Source organism: Haliaeetus albicilla, chromosome 8, assembly GCF_947461875.1.
Source record: "Haliaeetus albicilla chromosome 8, bHalAlb1.1, whole genome shotgun sequence".
Classification (NCBI taxonomy): Eukaryota; Metazoa; Chordata; class Aves; order Accipitriformes; family Accipitridae; genus Haliaeetus; species Haliaeetus albicilla.
The window spans coordinates 36,365,759-36,384,428 of record NC_091490.1 but is presented as its reverse complement, the minus strand read 5'-3'; the positions used below and the strand labels follow the sequence as shown (position 1 = coordinate 36,384,428).

Below are 18,670 nucleotides of genomic sequence, written 5' to 3'. Positions count from 1 at the left end.
CACAGAGGCAGTCCTGCAAAGTAAATACACCATAAATGATGCAGAGCAGGCACAGTTTGCTTTTCTTTTCCTGAGAGCCATGTGAATTACACCACAGCCTGAAGCTGGAGCTAAGTGCTGTGAGTTGAAATCAGTTGTTGCTTATTAAGAATTTTTTGTCTTCACCTACAGTTGTTAAGCTCTTCTACTCTTCTGCCTTTCCCCTGCCACATGCACACAGAGGACATACAAATCCACACTTAAGCCCTTGAATAAACTGTGGTGAGGAATGTCCACAGTTCCCCCTATTTCGCACTTTGGGGCCAGGGTCTTTTGGCATGACTGTTCCATTTGCGCCAAAGACTTCAGCTCTTTCCTGCCTTTGAAAGAGGGAGGGGGCATATCTGAACTTCATTTTAGCTTCTGTTCCTGTGTACATTATGTCAATATGTGACATACTTTGCCTCACACACCACGTATGACCCATTCTACTTCCCTGCACCCTCCTCCTCCTCCCATCATCTTTCTGCTTTATTTAAAAAGACTCAGATCATCCCACTGCCAGCGGAGCGGACTTCTCCTAGCACTCTGTCCCTTTGTTCACCCTGACATGCCAGCTTATAGACCTTCCAGCGCACAGTCGTAGAAGAAAGTCTTCCTCTTTGCTTGCCTAAACAGATCGTGAAGCTCAATTGAACAGAGTTTGGCTGTGGATCTGAGCGGATCCCTTTTCTGTCCAGATACCTGTGGCTTTGTTGTGCTGGAGGGACTCCAGCATAACCGAGCCACTGGGCAGTGGACCTTGTCAGTGGGAGTATCTGCACGGTCCACGCTCTGGGCATGGACTGGAAGGCTTCGCTAGGAAGGGGGGAAAAAGTGTATTGCTGAAGAATACACTCTACAAAGTTCATGCCAGATTTGACAGGACAAAATTTAATGCAGGCTAAACTGGTGGAGTTGGGTTACTAAAGAAAACCAAGTAGTTAGCAAGGCTTAGACCACCTTTGTTAAAACACACTGCCATTGCCATTAAATCTTTGTCTAGACATGGCCACGGGTATGGGGTGTGCTGCTGGGCCCTGCTCACTCTAAGCGTTAGGTTCAAAGTGATTGAGCAAACCACATCCTAATGCCCTGGCGCTGCGTGAAACTGGAATAACATTGGTGATATGAAAATAGTGTGTGAAAAGCCCAGACCTCCCACTGCACTATAGTAATTCCTTTCAACGTTCGTTCTGCTGTCCAAGAAACTCACGTGAAATCTCTCCCCGGAGTCACTTTACTCTGCAGCATAGAGAGCAATTAGTTTTAATGGCATTAAATAGATCTCCTTATGATGCACGAGTTACACCACGAAAGCGAACGCGCAGGGCGCGGGGCGGTGTGCGAGACAGACCACCTGCCTCGCGTACGCAGTTTTCACCCTGTCGCCCGCCCTTTATTTAGGCTGGTCGGGAAGCTATTGCTCGATTCCCTCCCTGTAGCCGTGGCGGCGGGGGCTGAGCGGGGAAACTGTGGAAGGAAATTGGCTCCCCGCATGCCGCCGGGGGACAGGAGGCCGCCCTGCGTTCCAAGGAAGGAGACACCGACTCCCCGAACGCCCGAGACCCATAAATCACAGGCAGCACGGCTCCTTTCCACACAGCAAAGGAGGTTCAGGCGCAGGGTCCATCCTGCCCACCGCGCCGGAGGCACCGAGCGGCAGAAACGGAGGATGGGGCTGGCGGGGAGGGGGGGGGCACAGCCCGGCCGCTGCTGTGGGGCCTGGACCGCAGCGCAGGCAGGAGCGGCGGGGCCGACCCCAGCACAGGCTGCGCGCAGGGGTGGGCTGCGGCTCCCGCCAGCGGGAATTCGGTTGCTGCCACGATTCCCGAGGGGCTGGGGGGTGCCGGCAGACGCGGGCCGAGGGCGCCGCGTAGGAGCGGCTAACGGAGCGGCGGCGGCCTGAGGGGGGCAGACTCGCCTACAACTAAAATGGCCGCCGCCGCTTCGCGCGAGAGGACCGTCCTCCCGCCCGTTTCGCCCGGACCCGCCCGCCGCCAGGGGGCGCGCAAGGCAGGTGGCGGCGCTCCGCCCGCCCGACTCGAGGGTGGGCCGCTGCCGGAAGCGCGAGTCGGCGGCCGCGCTGTGAGGGAGGGAGCGGCCGGCGGGGCCGAGGCGGCACCTCTCCCCCCCCCCCCCCCCAACCCCGCCTCCCCACCCCGGGCCGGCGGGGAGCAGGTGGGGAGGGGGCGTTCGGGGCGGGGGGAAGGTAGCGGGGGGTGACAGGGGCCGATGGCGGGGGCAGGTAGTGGAAGGTGGCAGGGGCTAATGGCGGAGGCGGTTGATGAGGGGCTGGGGCGGCTGTGGAGGCGGTGAACGGGGACGACCGGGGCTCCGCTCCGCCACCCGCCCCAGGGCGCCGGCGGTCCCGGGGACGCGGTGGCCCCGTCTCCCCCGGCGCCCGGGCTAGTTGCCCGGCCTCTCCCCGGCGGTGCCCTGCGGGACGCGGCATGGCGGCCGGGGCCGGGGCCGCGGAGCCGGGGCGCGGGCACTCGGCCCCCCGCCTGGGCCGGCCGGCTCGGCTGCTCGGGCTGCAGCCGGTGCCTCCGGCCTCGCTCAGGACGGGTCCTGCCGGCCGGCTCGGAAAAGGGTAGCGCTGCCCGCCCCCCCGCGGGTGTTGGTAACTCGCAGTAGGGTTTGCGGCCGGGGCAGAAGCTCGGTTTTCTGAGCGGGGGAGGGAAGGTAAATGCCGCCTTGGTGACTGTAGTTGTTTTGAGTGCGCTGTAGGCAGCGGCGTTGTTCCCGGCAGCTGGTCTTACGCTGGTGTCCCTCGGGGAGCCCTCCGCGTTAAAGTGGCTGCTCTTTCCTCCTGCCCGGTGCCCAGGGCTGAACCGTCCTTCAGAAGGTGCAGTGAAACCACGCTTCCTTTCCCACAGAGGCCGTTGCCTATTGATCACCCTCCTGCCTGTGCAAGGTGCCCACTTGACGTTTGCAGTTGCTGTGTTGGGAAACCTCTGGCTTTGGGAGCAAAGCTCCCATCACCTCTGACAACGGCTTCCAGGAGGCTCTGCTGGCAGGGGAGTTGGCGGGCAGGGCAAGTGGAAAGCCGTGAACCGCCTCGCTCTCAGCTGTGGAGTGACAGGGCTTAGTGTGTGTGTGTTTCAGATGCATACCTCATATGCTGGGTGTTATCGCTCCAGAAAGAAGCTAAATTGAAATTCCAACTCTTAACACTGTTTATGGTAGCAAACCCAAATTGTTTTTAACTACCGGTCCCTCTGTCTTTCGCTGCTGGGCTCCTTTCCATCTCAGAGTGCACTGTGTGTTATATCTAGTGTTTGTGTTTATGGTTTATTGAAAATAAGACATTAAAGGGTTCTAATGCGGGTAATGCTCTCAACCCACAAAGCATATGTGGTCCTTATGCAATGTAGTTGTGTGACTGACAGTTTATTTTAGCATCAGAAGAATTCTTCCACGGGCTTTGGCCACACCCAGACGTACATCTTCGCAAGTGCTTTTGCCTGCTGGAGTTTCAGTAGCCAACATGTTTTGAAGTGCTGTGAAAAAGAAAAGAAACCAAGCGATAGTTTTGCGGAGCTGACGCGTTCCTGAAAAGTGTGGCTCGTGATTCTGCAGGCTGCTCTTGCGGCATGGTTGTTGGAAGCTGCTCGCTTGAAGGTGTTTGGCGTTTGATACTGAGAGTTGCTGGCTCCTCCTGAGAGGCAGTTACCTGGAGTGGGGGATGCTTGTTTGGAGCTGGTTGTCATACAGTGGCACTTGAGTAGATCGCAGTTATCTGAATTACTCTGATGTTACAGTATTTCTGAACTGTGGGTGTCTCTGCAGCCAAATTTGTAACTGGTGAATATGTCCATATGTGTTTGGAAGAACGTGAAGCACTAGGTCAGCTCAGATACTTTGAGCTGTCCTATGCAAAATCTGACTGAGAAATAATTAAAGCAGTGCTAGCAACCAAAGCAAAGCTGAAAAGAGCAAAGAGTGCAGATAAAAGCACTCAGCTAGGCCCAGGAGGAGCAGCCAGTGTGGTTGCACACACAGGTGTGGAAGGTTAACCTGGGGAGAGCCAGAGCAGAGCTCCCAGGGACCGGCTGGAGAGGAAGCCCTTCACCTTGGGGCAGTGCGAATCCTTTTGTGCCAAAGAGTTCACAAGAAAGTCATTTTTAGAAATGTGTGTAACTGCTGCATTGTGTTTCCTTTTCACCTGCTAGCCCCTCTGTGTGGTGCTGGGAAGCTGCAGTTTAGACTTCTATAGCTTTCCCTTTATTTCATAAAGGTCACATTAAAGGAATCGGTACTGAAAAGGTGCAGAGCCATCCCTGACACTAGAGGGGAGAGAATGAGAGGAAGTTGTGTGTTCTGTAGTTAATTCAGCTTTAGATTTTAGGTGGATCAGGACACAGAAGCTCAATTTAAAAAAAAACAAAACCAAAAACTTACAATTTCAGGCTGTAGTGGTTATATAATCTGGAGGGTTAAGGTCTGTTCACGTCAAACAGTTAAGAGCAGTAATGTGTTCTGGTTCCCATATCTAATGTGTTCATAGGGTTCATTCCTCCCAGCAAGAAGCACATCTAGAGTGGTAGCTACCTGTTTGTTACAGAAGTTGGCTAACAAAGGTAATTAAGTGATGCGTGAGCAAGGATTTGTGTGAAGTCTATTAAAAAGGGAGCATTCTGCTCCTTCCCAGTGCTTTTGTTGACTAGTGGGTTGTGCAGTTGGCATATTTACATTTAGTAAAAACATCAGATCATAACATGTTTAAATATAGGACACTTATGGGGAAAGGGGGGAGAGGCAATCATTTATATAATTAATTCTTAACTGAAGCAGTGAAGAGAAGCCAGGAAACCCTAACAGACCAGCACTCTCTCCAAAAGGCCCCCAGCACTGCTGACCTTCGAGCTCCTGGGGGGGGCTTGAACTAGAGAAGTGGGAGAGGGGCCAGAGCAGCAGCTTTGCTGGAACAGCTCTATCGGGGAGCTGAGAGAGTCCCGTGTTGTTGCCTTCCTGAAGTCTCGGGTCGTGGCTTGAAACAACCACCATAAAGTGATTCTCCAGTTGCAAAAAATGCTTGGGGGTGGGCAATTCTTTTTCCCCACTTTTCCTGACAACTGAGGTTTTGCTCTCTCATTCTCTTATTACTAAAGATTGTTTGCTAACTTCTGTATACAGACCAGTATTTGGGGTCTCGCCCATAGCCTGCAATCACAAGCCTGATTACAGAGCATATGCTCGGTCAGTGTTTTCTAAAAGAGCCTCTGTAATCAGCGTGTTTGTTTTACCAGTTTTGTATGTGAGGAAGCAGCATAAAAATCTGTGTCAGCCTCTTCCTGAAAGAGGCTGTGGGAAGAAGGAAGGGTTGGCAGGCAGATGGAATATTTGTCAGATGGAGAGAAGGTAATCCAGGGGTGAAAAGCATGCCACTGGAGGAGGTTACCTGACTATAGCTCCACTGAAATCCTCTGTGGCTTGGAGAATTGAGGAATGCCTGCTTTTAGGAAGGCCGAGGGCTCCTTGTGCCCTAAGGTCGTGACAGTCATGGTTCCTAACTGCTGACGGTGCTTAATCTGAATTAAACCTCTGGAGTAGGTGTCTGCATGACTGCGGGTATTGGTGGAACCTTGTTTTGGTGGATTCTTGGTTTGGTAGCCAGTTCAAGGACTAGTTGTGGACGCTGTACTGTCTGTTCATCTGTGTGTCAGAGCTGGTGATGTCTGGTGGTGATGCTGACACAGATGCCAGCACAGTCCTAGCTCCACAGCTAGAGAGCTGCTTGCTTGTTGATCTGAACCCTTTTGTGGACATCTGGTTTCCGTCACAAAATAAACAATGGGGATTTTATTCTTGTCCTTAAACTGAAGGAGAGGATACTGGCAGGAGGAGGTTCTTCATGGCTGTTTCATGCTTTGCAGAAAATGATCTGAAGGTGAGCTGGACGGTGCCCGCCGGAACTAAATCTGTCTGAAAAAAAATCTTCCTCCACCCAAAGGCCTGTTTGTCATCAAAAGGGAACCTCCACAACGGCCGAACTCTGCAAGTGATGGGCTCGGAGAACAGCGCTTTAAAGAGCTACACACTAGAAGAGCCACCGTTCGCACTGCCAACTGGACACACAATTTACCCGGCTGTGCTGCAAGATGGCAAACTTGCTTCGGTCTTTGTGTACAAGCGAGAGAATGAAGATAAGGTTAATAAAGCTGCCAAGGTACTGTAGAGAGTGTGCCTGGGACAGACTTGTCAGAGCTGTCCCTCCTTTTTCTTGGAGGGGTGGGAATCAGTTAATGAGGGTCAAACCCTCTGGGGAGTAAGGGCTGGAGAAAAGGTCAAAGTTGACCCTGGCTGCAAACAGCTGCTGTGCAGGGAGGAAAAGGGGATCTGCAGCTGTGAAGCTCATCGTGCACCGCACGATGTGAGCAGTGGTGGGAAGCGATGTTCAGATAGCAATACCTGCATTATGTTGCAGAGTACTGGTCTCTTCCTGCGGATATAAGTCAGAGAGTCTTTCTTGGGTGGATCCTACCAAAAATACTGTCTTTATTCTGTGTAAGACTTAGTATCTAGATGTATTATAAAAGTTCTGTAATAAGTGATTGAGTGTGCTCAGTGCTTGCTGAGGAGCAGGTAGGAGCTGTCTAAGTTCAAGCAGAAAACATGGCTAAAAGTACAAGACTAAGCTCTGCAGCCAAAAGAGATGCCTTGGATGAGATTTAACAGATGTCTTTGTTTCTGGAAGCACCTGAAAACCTTGCGCCACCCTTGCCTTCTGCGCTTCCTCTCTTGTACTGTGGAAGCAAATGGAATCCACCTGGTTACAGAACGTGTGAAGCCTTTGGAGATGGTTCTGGAGGTGCTCTCTTCTGCAGAAATCTGCGCAGGGATCTACGACGTGTTGCTGGCGCTCATCTTCCTCCATGACAGGGTAGGTACTGTCTGCAGCAGTCATCAGGCTTTGGTGGGAGCCAGATGAAATGTGACAGGAGAGTGTTGTATCTGGGCTTGCCTGGATGACTGTCTCATTCCTGGTTCCTCACAAAAAGACAAACACACATCCCGCAGTTCTTTGAGGCTGAAACTGCTAAAATCATTGGCTGCTTCGTAGGAGGAAGGGTGACTGAAAATGCTGTGGGTTTTGGAAGTAAGGGAGCGGTTCTCAATTTGTGAATTGACATCTGCTTGCAGTGCTTCTTACTTTAGTGAAATGGGATTGCTCAGCCTTCATGATGGCATTCATTTACATGTTGCCATGTGGCAAGAGATTGGTGTCACCACTCTCGTGTTTTGGCACTGTGTGTTTGTCCAGAACTGCAGTTAAATCTCAGCTCAGACTGTAGCTTTTGTGTTCATAGTTGGAAGTCTTTGGATTTACAGTTGCATTGCAAGGGCTGTGACAATTGGAGCTTTGTTTACTCTAAAACCCCAGCCTTTCTGCCTGATATCTGCTAGTCACCTATAAAATCCCAAAGGACCTTTAGAATTGTGTGCTTTTTGGCAGCTTCTCCTCAGCTCCTCGCAGCATGTAATTAGTGCTGATTAAGATTTTACATCTTCATCTATCCCCAAGTCTGTTATCCTTTTTTTTTTTTTTTCCCCCTCTGTTTTAGGGAAACCTAACACATAACAATGTCTGTTTATCATCTGTGTTTGTAAGTGAGGATGGGCACTGGAAGCTGGGAGGAATGGAAACAGTCTGTAACTTCAATGAAGCCACCCCAGAGGTAAGAGCCAAGCGAAGTGCACCCTCTGATGCCTGGGAGAGGGCTCCTGGCCTGCTGAAGCTGCCTATCTATGGATGTGAAGGCCCAAGTCCTTCCAGTTATCTGAATTTACTATTAAGCGTGTTGGCTCACTTCCAGCTCTGACCTGAATATTTGCTCTAGGGACACCATAACTATAAACTACAACTACACAAACAGAAACTAATTCCTCATTAGCCAAAAAGCAGCTACTTTTCTAAGGGAGGCTGCTGGCTGCAGGGTAGGTTAAGACCGGGGAGAGCGAGAAATCTTCGCTCCTCTGCACTGATTTAACAAACTGAAAAAAAAAAAAGCTTTAGTGTGAAGCAGGAAGATCCAGGTTGAGATGAATCAATAAGGAAAATTATTTAAATGACTCCTTAGGTTTTGCTGCTGGCATCTTCATTGCTTGTTACTGGTCTTAGCACAAAAATGCCTGGTTTGATTTCTGCTGCGTGCTGTGCAGAGTCATTGCTGCAGCCTGGCACTGTGTCGTAAATGTATATTGCCTTTTCTCCCAGAGGATCCACAAATCCTTCACAAACTGTATTGAATGTCCCTGGCGTGTATCACCTTTCAGAAGTGATCAGGCAGACACACAACTGGTGTGCATGGTGGTGCACAACAATGCAAAGAGCATGGCTGTAAAACCTCACTGCTAAAGCTCATGAAATCCTTTCCCTGTCCAGAAGGATCATGTGGGACGGTAGGACTGAGGACTAAAGGGATGAGTTGGCCGTGATGCCCTGAAGTTGCTTTCTGTCAGCTTGGTGCTTCACACCTGGTCCATTTGTGCTTCCCCGCTGGGCAGAGCAAAGTGCAGCCTGCCCTCGGTGCCAGCTGAAGGGGCAGGGGCAGACCTCCTGCCACACGTTCAGCCCTGGCATGCGGGGAGACCCTACCTCTGCTGCTTGGCACAGATAAGCAATCGAGGCAGCTCATGTCTCCCCTCTTCTCCTTCCAGTTCCTCTGTCATGTCAAGTCGGTACGAGACCAGTCGTGCATCCCTTGTGAGGAGATGGTGAGTAACATCGCTCGCTGGAGGAACTTCTTGCTGGCAACAAATAGAAGTGAAATGTTCAGGAAATAGTTTTCATTCACATGTTTTATTTTCTTATGCCTCAGTGGGAGGAAGTGGTTATTGGATAATATCTGAGGTTTACTCTCTTCCTTTATTCCCCCTTCTGTCCCATCCCTGGTTTGGGAATGGTGTTGGGCACAGGGACGTGAAATTCTGAATGAGGAGTGATGGGACAGCAGGTTCTCATACTATTTTTCAAACACTTTGCGTTGCAGCTTTAGTGCTTCTAAATCACCAAAGCTTTGCAAAAATTACAGAGTAGTTGCTGAGAATGCCCAGATCACTGTGGTCACACGGTTGTGTAGCTCTCCTAACAGCCTGTTTTTTCACTTGTTAGTCACCTCCTATCCATTAAGCATCCTACGAGTTGCTTATGCTAAAAAAGCGCTCTTTCTCTAATTATCACCTGTTTCCATAGAAATGCTGAAAGGTGTTGACCTGCAATTGTTGCGTGCATTCATCAGGGAACCATTTCATCGTGATGTAGTTGCTCCTTTGGGTTATAAATTCCCCCGTGGAGGTTTTTTTAGCATAATATTCTACTTGTAGGATACTCAGTGGAGCTTTGATGCTATAAAAAAATTGGAGAGTGTATATGCCAGGGGGGCGGGAATAGAAACTCATGGAAACTACCAAGTATTTCATAAACTCCTGCTTTACTGATCTTTTGGGGTTTATTTTCAGTCTGCAGATTTCAAAATTCTGCCCAACAGCTATGGGCACGCAAGGGATGCCTACGCGTTTGGAACAATGGTTGAAAATCTCCTGACAGTCCTAAATGATCAGGGTAAAGAACGACACAAGTTTATTTTGCTATCGACAGGCCTCTGTAGCTTATTCCTTGCGCGTGTCGAGCTATTTGCCTTTTGTTGCAACTGGCAGATTTGCTACAGGTTCGGTGGCCATTGTTGTTCTTTGTGTTTGCTAAGTTAAAATGCAGACCTCGGCTTCCCCTGTATTCCCCTTTTGCTGCATTTGAACATGGTCAGATGTGGCTGCAGGCCACCAGCCCGTGTAACACGAGCACTCCCAAACCTGCTCTGCAGCAATCAGAGGTTCGCTTGCTCCTGCCCCACCAGCTGCCTTCATCAAGGGTTATGGACATGGGCACATGGATGTTGTGTACCACAACAGAGCGGGGGCTGCTGCCTTCTGGCAGAGGGGGAGCAGGAAGCTTCCTGGGAGGACAGTAGCACTCCTTGGTGCCCCACTAGCCAAGCAGCTTAGGAAGAGAAATGGAAATGCTATTTTCCCTTTTAGGGTCAGATATGAGCAAGTTTGCTATCAAATAGAGCTAAAAATAAGTTTGGGGGAGGGTGGAGGACTCCTGAACATTGCTTGTTCATTCTTGAGAGAGAAATCTAACTGTAGGTGCTCTGGATTTCAGTTTCAGCAGATATTCTCTCCAGCTTTCAGCAAACCTTGCACTGTACACTGCTGAATCCAGATCCAAAGTGTCGTCCACCACTGTCCAGCTTAGTGTCTCATGAGTTCTTCAGGTAAGGAAAGGAATATCCTGCCTCTCTTGGTACGTCTTGGTACTGCTTATTTCTGTGTTGCAAATGTGTTGATTTTGTGAAGGTGTGTTACTTAGCAGATGGGAAGCGCAGACTTAATCCCTACCTCTTACAGGGATCTTTGACAAAAGCTTCTTAAATTAAGAAAGCATTATCAGCCTTCCAAATGAGGTGCTGTGCTAGCAGTGGTGACAGAAGCGTGCCCCTTAGTTAGTCAGTTGGACCTCTCCAAGCTTGTGGGAGGTGGTGGGAAATGCTCTAGAAAATACAATCATTAGTGATACCACTGGAGCAAAGCAGGCTCCGAGATAATCCACAAAGAGCTGTGTCTGCTGTCACCTGAGTGCTTCTCTGGGTGGTGGCATTAGCGAAAGGTGGCACTTGGTTCTCCTCGTTGCCCTGGTAAGGTGGTCAGAGGTGGCTGATGCCGTGTTGCCCCAGGTCTCCACGTGAACTGCTGACTTCAAAGTGCAGCACTGTGCAGATGCAGCTTTCGGGTAACTGGTCACATCTCTGTGCTGGCGTTCTTGGCCCACCGGCTTTTGACTCGTATCCCTCTGTCTAGTTCTCTCTGATAAATGAAAGATGGGGATTTGCAATCTCTTAGTTGTGGGTGGTTTAAGCATCAATAAGGATCACACTTGACAGCCTACATATTTGTGCTTAGGAATGATTTTCTGGAAGTTGTGAATTTTCTGAAGACCTTAACACTAAAGTCTGAGGAGGAAAAAACTGAATTTTTCAAGTAAGTGAAGGAACTATGATCTGGAAGCTTCTTATTTCAGAAATACTTCTGATGAATGGGATTGTGGGGGGAACCTGGGAAGGCTAGTGGCTGGAGAGGTAGTTCCTCAGGTGGCAGATTTTGATTGCTTTGGTCCAACATTGTTTGCTTTGTAATATTTTTGGGTACTCCAGCCAAAGTAATGAAAGCATCAGAGAGGAAACTCTTCACTCCCTCCTTTCCCAATTTCTTGTGAATGGTTTGGTGTTTGGGAGGAGCGGTACCTGCTGGGCTCTGCATCATTCTGATACTTGCCAGCCTCCGGAGTGACGCTGTGTACAGCTGTATGGGCAGCAGTGGTTTTACCTGCTAGACCAATTGATGTTGCTGGACAATCAGTCAAATTGGACTGTAGTGACATACATCGCTTAAGGGCTGCTTTTCTGAATCGCATCTGCTTGCTAGCAGCTGGGTTGAACTCCTGCAGGGCCGAGAACAGAACCTTTCCCAGGAGTACAGGAATATGAAAAGGAAAGAATGTTTCCATTGCTCATGTTCTAATTGAGTTATTGCACTTTGTGGGGCATAATGTTGATGTTACTAGCAGAAGTTAAATTATTCTGGTTCTCTTCCACCCACTTTAGCAGCAGTGTCCCATCTCCCACCGCACCACGGCTAACCAGGAATCATTTGGAAACCCCATTCATGTGCTGTAGTGTTGCAGTAGAGGAGGGAGCGCGGCCTAACAGCTTATCTACTCAAGCTCTGTTGAACAGCTCCTCACTGGAGCTGTCCTGGGGTCCTGTTGCTTTACACAAAGGCTATCTGCCCAGTTTCAAAATGCTCTAAAATATCAGAGCCCTTCTTTTAATGTGCTGGAAAAAAAGAATCTTTCTCTTGCCTTGTTCTTAGAAGTAGCTTTATTTTAGATGCAACTTTGCTAAAAAGGGAAATCTAGCTCCAGGCACCTCTTGAGGCTGCAATTTTTTTTCCATTTAGGCAGATCTTGTAAACTGCTAATAAGAGAGATTTCAGTAAGACAAGTTGTGTGAATTAACCTTGTGGTGCTAGCCCTGTCAGGGTAAAGCTGTTGTCGGTAGTGGTTGTCTCAGCTGCAGTAGTGCAGCATCTGCAGGAAATCCTATTGTCATAGTCCCCAAGAAGTTTTCTCTAAGGGAAGCTTCCATGTAGTCATGGCATTATCTCGGCCTGAAAAAGGGATAAGGTGAATTTTTCTTTCTTTTTCCATGTAAAAGAGCCTGGGTGTTCCTACAGAGCTATTTTTCCTGCCTGTTTTATACTTCTGTCATCACCATCAGCGGTAACACTAGTTTGATTCCACTAGTTTGAGACTAAGTGGAGGAAATAAGAGGAGAAAGGGGATCTTAGCAGGAGCATTCAGAATGGTTCCCACTGTCTTTAACAGCAGTGTTTACTGAGGGAGGGAGTGAATACTTTTCTTAAAGATATGGCAGTGTTGCCCCTTTTATGAGGCAGAGGGGCTTTCATAGCATGTGCACTATTGCTCTTAGTCTCCTCCAAGCCTAGAGAAAAGCAGTAACTGTTACTGATATTTTAAAAATTAAAATCTTACAAGGAAGAGCAGTTGCAAAAAATCAAACTCTGTGACTTAAATAAATAAACCCAGCCCATACCCTGGCCACCTCTAAAATGTATTAGATAGAAGTGGTTTCAAAATGGGATTCCCTTTTTGCAAGGGAAAATTCCCTTGTGTGGTGGGTACAACAGCCTTTTCTCAAGCAGTAGGAAAACTCTTGCCATGCACCAGGCTGTGGGTTGAGAGGACAAATCTCTTCTGCAGTTTTAACGCCATAGCACTTCATGGGAGATACCAGCCCTGAGGCAGTTTGATGCCACAGCAGTGGGCAGCTTCTCAGAGGGGGAAGTCTTCATGTGCCAACTGAAGGTGCGGTGGTGCTTCTGGATGTGCTTGTGACAGCCTGTGATCTGGGTGTGGGGTTTTACAGGATGTGTCTCTGGCTCCTGTTTTGTGTTACCCTTGCCTGAAAGCCTCAGGCAGGAGCAGAGCCTTGTCCTTCTAGGTTAGAGTGCACGCAGAATGAGAGGCTGTGATGGGATGCTGTCTCTAGGAGATGAAGCAGACACAAAAAGAGGGGAAAGCGATATTAAGGGAAACAGTCATAAATGCATGGAAGGCTGTCTTGATACTAATCTTTCTCTCCTGGAACGCAGATTCCTGCTGGACAGGGTGGCTGGCTTGTCAGAGGAGCTGATAGCATCACGGCTGGTGCCTCTTCTACTCAATCAGTTTGTGTTTGCAGAACCTGTAGCTGTCAAGAGTTTTCTTCCTCATCTGCTGGGTCCAAAGAAAGGTGACCTTTCAATACTTTCTCTCTTCGCAATTATTACTGACAAGTTTGGAATTAATTCAGAGTGGTCATTCCATTGAATCAAGGGAGTAGTGGTGTTTAACCAGAACAAATACTGTAACATAGAGAACGGGAAAGGACAGTTATGTGTGCTTCCCCATTTGCAGTACTTTCCACTGCTCTGCTGATACTGGGAGGAGAATTAGGAATTGCCTGGGCTCTTTCCCAGGTTTACATGTCCCCCCAGCCTCCCCAGCTGTTGTACCGGCTTTCCCAGTGGCTCACTGTGTATGTCCCCTTCTCGCCTTTCCCCTACCCTGCCTCCCCTTTTTTCTTCTGCCACTGCACTCATTCTCCTGTAAGGGTGCTCAGTCTCTTCTCCTTTCCTCTGCAAGAGGTGTTCAGCATGTCTTGCTGGATCCCCAACTATGTCTGTCTCTGCTGTTTGCCTCCCATATCTTTAAAGTTTTTCCTAAATAGCTACTGGTGTTTCAGCCAAGTAATACCTGTCTTGTGACGGTTTGACCTTCAGTGCTCAAGAGCCATTGCTGTTAAGCAACAGCCACTGGCACTGCTGCCTCTCCTCCCTCCCATCTCTGATGTCCCAGGCAAGCTGTGTTGGCAGCTGACAAAGAATCAGACCTGGCAGTGGGGTGACACTGTAGATCTCAGCTGTGATGGTTTCTCAGCAAGTAGATTTTGGCTGGGCTGTCCCTTGTTGAAGCAGGCTTTTCCCATCTTCACCTCTCTTCCCTAGAGCAAACTGGAGAAAGCCAGACCAGCTGCCTCCTGTCGCCAGCCTTGTTCCAAACGCATGTCATTCCTGTGCTGCTGAAGCTATTTGAGGTTCACGAGGAGCACGTTCGAATGGTGTTGCTGTCTCACATTCATGCCTATGCAGAACTGTTCTCTCGGGAGGAGTTGAAAAACATCATATTGCCACAGGTTAAGGACAGCAATACGCAGTATTTTCTAGAACATGCGATTTCTGCTGCTCGGGTTGGTTCTTAGCTCAAAGTTAGAATCTCAGTGCTGGCCACAAACAGTTTGCAACCTCCTTCTATACAAGCCCTAACCCTTACACCCCATCCCGATCTGTAGTACTAGTTTTGTTCCAGTGCCCTCTGTCACGCACACCACCTGTGCTGATACCTGCCGGCCTTGACTGGCAGCCTCCCAACAAGAGACCGTGTTTCTGTTTTACACCACAGCTGTCAAGATTGGAGGAGTGATCTAAGCTCAGGGTGCCTTGGCGTTAGGGTCCAGTGCTCGCCAGGCACTGGGATCAGCCACTCTCTTTAGCTTGTAACACAAAGTGGTAGGCTGATTTTATGCTACAGAATAATGTCCAGTATCTACTGAGAGCTGTGGGAGATCGTAGGAATGAAATGTGCTGCAAATATAACATTTAAAGGGGAAAGAAGTGAAAAAGCAGAATTTTCTGTTCTTGGTAATGTTGTTATGTTCTTGGTGTAGGTATTGCTGGGCCTTCGAGATACCAGTGACTCTATTGTTGCGATAACACTGCACAGCTTAGCAGTTCTCGTCTCCCTGCTTGGACCTGAAGTAGTTGTAGGTGGAGAAAGAACGAAGATTTTCAAAAGCTCTGCGCCAAGTTTCATGAAAACTGCTGATCTCTCCCCTGAAGGTAAATTATATGGTCAGAGTGCTCTCAGGATTCTTGCCCATTCTGTCCGAGCAACATAGGCAGAACTTCTTGGATGATTAATCTGTTGCTGTTGACAGGTTAATTGAAAAAAAGCTAATTTGCAGCTAAACTTCAATTCTAAATTAGGTACTGTTTGCAGATACAGAATTGATATCAGAAGAAGAGTTATGTGAAAGTATTTTAAATGTAGGAAATATATGGAAAAAAACTTAAATCTCTTCTTCCTTTAAGAATCTCTGTAAGTAAAGGAGATTTGTTAAGTGTGTGTGTTTGTCTTTGGTGGAAAAACCATATTGCCCTTCTAAAGGACTTGCGTACTTATCCAGATAGTTGTTTAATATTCCCTCTGTCCCTCATGTTTTTAAAAATAGTAAATCTCATCCTCTTCCCCCAATTTCTATTCATAGATTGGAAAAGGAGTACGAACTTCCCTATTTTCTCAGCTCTCGGGAGGCTTTTCAGCTAATCCAAATGAAGACAGTAGTCCCTGCACCTGCTAGATAACTTGGAACCAAGTGTACCAAGAGAAAGCTTTTCTGGATATTGAAACTAAGAATGCTTATAACTGGAGGGAAGAATCAGCATTTGTTCTACTTTAGACACATAGATACCAAATGAAATGCATGATAGAGCTCAATTTAAGTATAAATGTTTTCTTCCTGATGGTGTGTGTACCGACAGCTACCACCCTTTATTAAAATCTGTGGATGGCTTGTTGCATTATTTTTCTTTACATTATTGATTTAGTAGACTATAGTAAATAAACCCCTTTGGATTGTATGCTAAAACCAGGTTTATTTTTTCAGAAGATATTTAAAATTAGACCTGATTTAACTATTGACAAACAACAAAAAAAACCCCCTTTGTCCTCAACAGTGTGATGACTTGCAAAAACCAGTACTAGAGACTGAACATGTGAGGCTTAATAAGCTGTTTGCTTAAGCCCCTAAAAGGATGTACCTTTTATCAAGGGCACTTTGGGGAGGGGGTGGGTTCTGTGTGTTAGTTGCAGTCCTTTCCTGTGCCGCAGGCCCTGTGTCTCTGGCTGTGCTGGTAACCCCTAGCCTGGACAGGCACAGGAGGCGGTGGAAGCAGGTGCAGCCATGGCCCAAGCCATGCTGTTCTGGGGTGGTGGCAACAGGGCCTCACACAGCCGAGGCTGCTGCTGGTGAATCACTGCCACAACTCCCCAAAATGAAGTGGAACTAGGTGCTTGCCAAGCTATCATCACTGGCCCAGGGAAACAAACCTGCCTTGTGCAGCTTCAAAGCATGGCCTTGACTGCCAACCACCCCACCTCACCTCAGGTGTGGTACAAGGGAGGCTGTCATACAGCCTTCAGGGTAGAGACTCTTGTTCCTGTAAGCTGGTTTGCTCATGTCCAAGCATAAAAGAGGGTTTGTGTAGTTGCATGAGTTTGCTTATGCTTTGAATTGTTGTGACTATCAGTGAGTGCTGTGCTTTTGTGTGAGAGGCAGGTAAACAGGGGATTTGTGATGCCGTGCAGTACAGAAGCTGGGGTTTTGGATCCAGCCAGGTGGCAGACAGCATTTTTTAAGCATCTGTGCTGATCATAATCAGTTTGTTCATTGTGTATTTCTTGAAAGAATGTATCAGCAGAAACTGACCATTTACAGTTGCCCAAACTTTGTACTGGCAAGAGCTGCAGATGGCAGGAACAGAGGAGTATTGTGTTATATACAGCTCAAGAGGTGCAGCTGTTGGATTGCTGCACTAGTCTTCATTCAGTATTGCTTGTCAGTGTTGTAAATAAGACCACTGCAATGCTGCGGGCAGTTTCAGCTAAGACTGACAATACACCTTGTGGACCTGGTGTCCTTCCTTTTCTTTTATCGCTGCAGACTCCCCCAGTCATGTTGCAAGCAATCAGAGAAATCAAACCTGTCGGCCCTTGAAGATCAATTCTAGTGTGTTCCCCATCACTGGAAAGGTACCTGTCAAGAAGCTTTCTGTGCAGCAAGACAATCCACTGGCTTTAAAGACAGGTAAAACTTAGCCCTAGCTCTTCCTTTTTTAGAAATCAAGTGTTCTACAAATGAAGTGTTGCTTGAAAAGATGTTCGTTTTCCCTGTGTGCTGATCTGAAAGATTCAGTGAACCAAGGAAGGTAACAGTGAAGGAAGGAGAGTGTTGACCCTTGACTTCCTAGGGAATAGTTATTTGGGAATCATGATATACACAGACTGCTGGCTGACTGGCCTTGAATTTCTGTTTCCTTATGGCAGGTTCTCTGCTGTGCTTTTTCACCCCTCCCACAGCTTGGCCGATACACTGGATTTATAGGTCAGCTCATTCTCTGGCCTCAGAAGCGGACTCAGTTTACTTTCATTGCCTTTTTTCAGTCACCTATTGCTTATCAGCAGTCAGCTTTTATTGCCCCAGGGCTTTGAGATGAATACCCCTCCATTGCAAGCAGGAAGGTGGCCGTGCTTTCTAATACAAGAGGAGCTTAGCGCTGAAGCATCTTTCAGTCAGCATTACTGGCTTATTTCCATGCCAGGTGCCACCTGTGATGTCAAGGAGGTTTAGGCACAACTCTGTCTCTACACTTGCTCTCTTGCAATGAGTATGTAACAACACCTTTGTCTTCTATAGGTGAGCATGACACTCAGTCCCCCCTGAATGGAATGCCTGGAAGCATTAATATGCTAGGGAGCAGCAGGAGCTCTTTGACTACCTCTGAAAAGCCAGCAGAGGAGTGGCCAGACTGGAGTGAGCCAGAGGAGACAGAGACTGAGAAAACTGTGAACATTCAAATTCAGCCCCGAGAGCCGCGGGGCAACGTGAGACCTTATTTTGCTGAACATCATGTAGATGAGAAGCCATGGGATGACTTTGAGCCCAGCAGTCCTAGTCCTGAACTGTCCTCAGGAAACTGCCTCACTGTGACACAGGCTGATGCAGTTGAAATGCCAAGGCCTCTGCCGGGTACCCATCAACTGAGCAAAGAATTCAAAAGCCTCAGACTGAGTCCCCCTGCAAAGTCCTGTCCTGGGAACAGCTGGAGCAATGACAAGTGGGACGACCAGGAACAACTAGGAGAAACTGTGCTGCCAAAAATGACCTTTCAGGAAAGGTTGAAGTCTTCTTCGGAGTCTGGCCTAGGAGAAGAATTCACGATCAAAGTGAAGAGGAAACCCACACAAGACCCTGAGCTGGACTGGTTTGCTGACATGATCCCAGACATAAAACCTTCTTCAGCTATCTTGATTTTACCTGAAGCGAGGACAGAAGCGGTTGTTCCCAGTCACTCTGGTGTAGTATCCAGCAGAGAAGGTGCCTCCCAGAATGTGCTGTTTTCATCCAAATTTGCAGCAGCTGATCTTATTGAGGTAAGAAGCTATAGGCAGTGGGGTTTAAATGACTGCACACTTGAGAGGATCCTAAAAGCATGTACATAGCACAACACACTGTTGTAGCACCAGCTGGCTCCTTAATCAGATGGTGGATAACCTGAGGAAGTATCAGCAGCATACGACTGTACAGTTGAGTCTTTACATGTGAATACAAGATGCTGAGCCCTGAATGATGCATCTTACCAGGCACCAGGTAATTCAGTGGGCCGTTACTACAGCAGCAAGAGAGCTGTG

At 48.3% G+C, this 18,670-nt stretch overlaps 1 protein-coding gene across 1 annotated transcript in view; it reads left to right on the top strand.

Moving 5' to 3' along the window:
• The first annotated feature begins 2,048 nt into the window (after positions 1 to 2,048).
• SCYL3 (SCY1 like pseudokinase 3) overlaps positions 2,049 to 18,670 on the top strand; it is a 21,226-nt gene continuing 4,604 nt past the window's right edge. Inside the window, exons 1-13 of the mRNA XM_069789806.1 lie at positions 2,049 to 2,199; positions 5,898 to 6,190; positions 6,719 to 6,904; positions 7,587 to 7,700; positions 8,683 to 8,739; positions 9,484 to 9,586; positions 10,187 to 10,298; positions 10,984 to 11,061; positions 13,255 to 13,394; positions 14,149 to 14,336; positions 14,868 to 15,039; positions 16,923 to 17,066; positions 17,676 to 18,412. Of these exons, the coding sequence (XP_069645907.1) occupies positions 6,026 to 6,190; positions 6,719 to 6,904; positions 7,587 to 7,700; positions 8,683 to 8,739; positions 9,484 to 9,586; positions 10,187 to 10,298; positions 10,984 to 11,061; positions 13,255 to 13,394; positions 14,149 to 14,336; positions 14,868 to 15,039; positions 16,923 to 17,066; positions 17,676 to 18,412 (2,196 nt within the window). The 5' untranslated portion in view covers positions 2,049 to 2,199; positions 5,898 to 6,025. The remainder of the gene's footprint in view (positions 2,200 to 5,897; positions 6,191 to 6,718; positions 6,905 to 7,586; positions 7,701 to 8,682; positions 8,740 to 9,483; positions 9,587 to 10,186; positions 10,299 to 10,983; positions 11,062 to 13,254; positions 13,395 to 14,148; positions 14,337 to 14,867; positions 15,040 to 16,922; positions 17,067 to 17,675; positions 18,413 to 18,670) is intronic.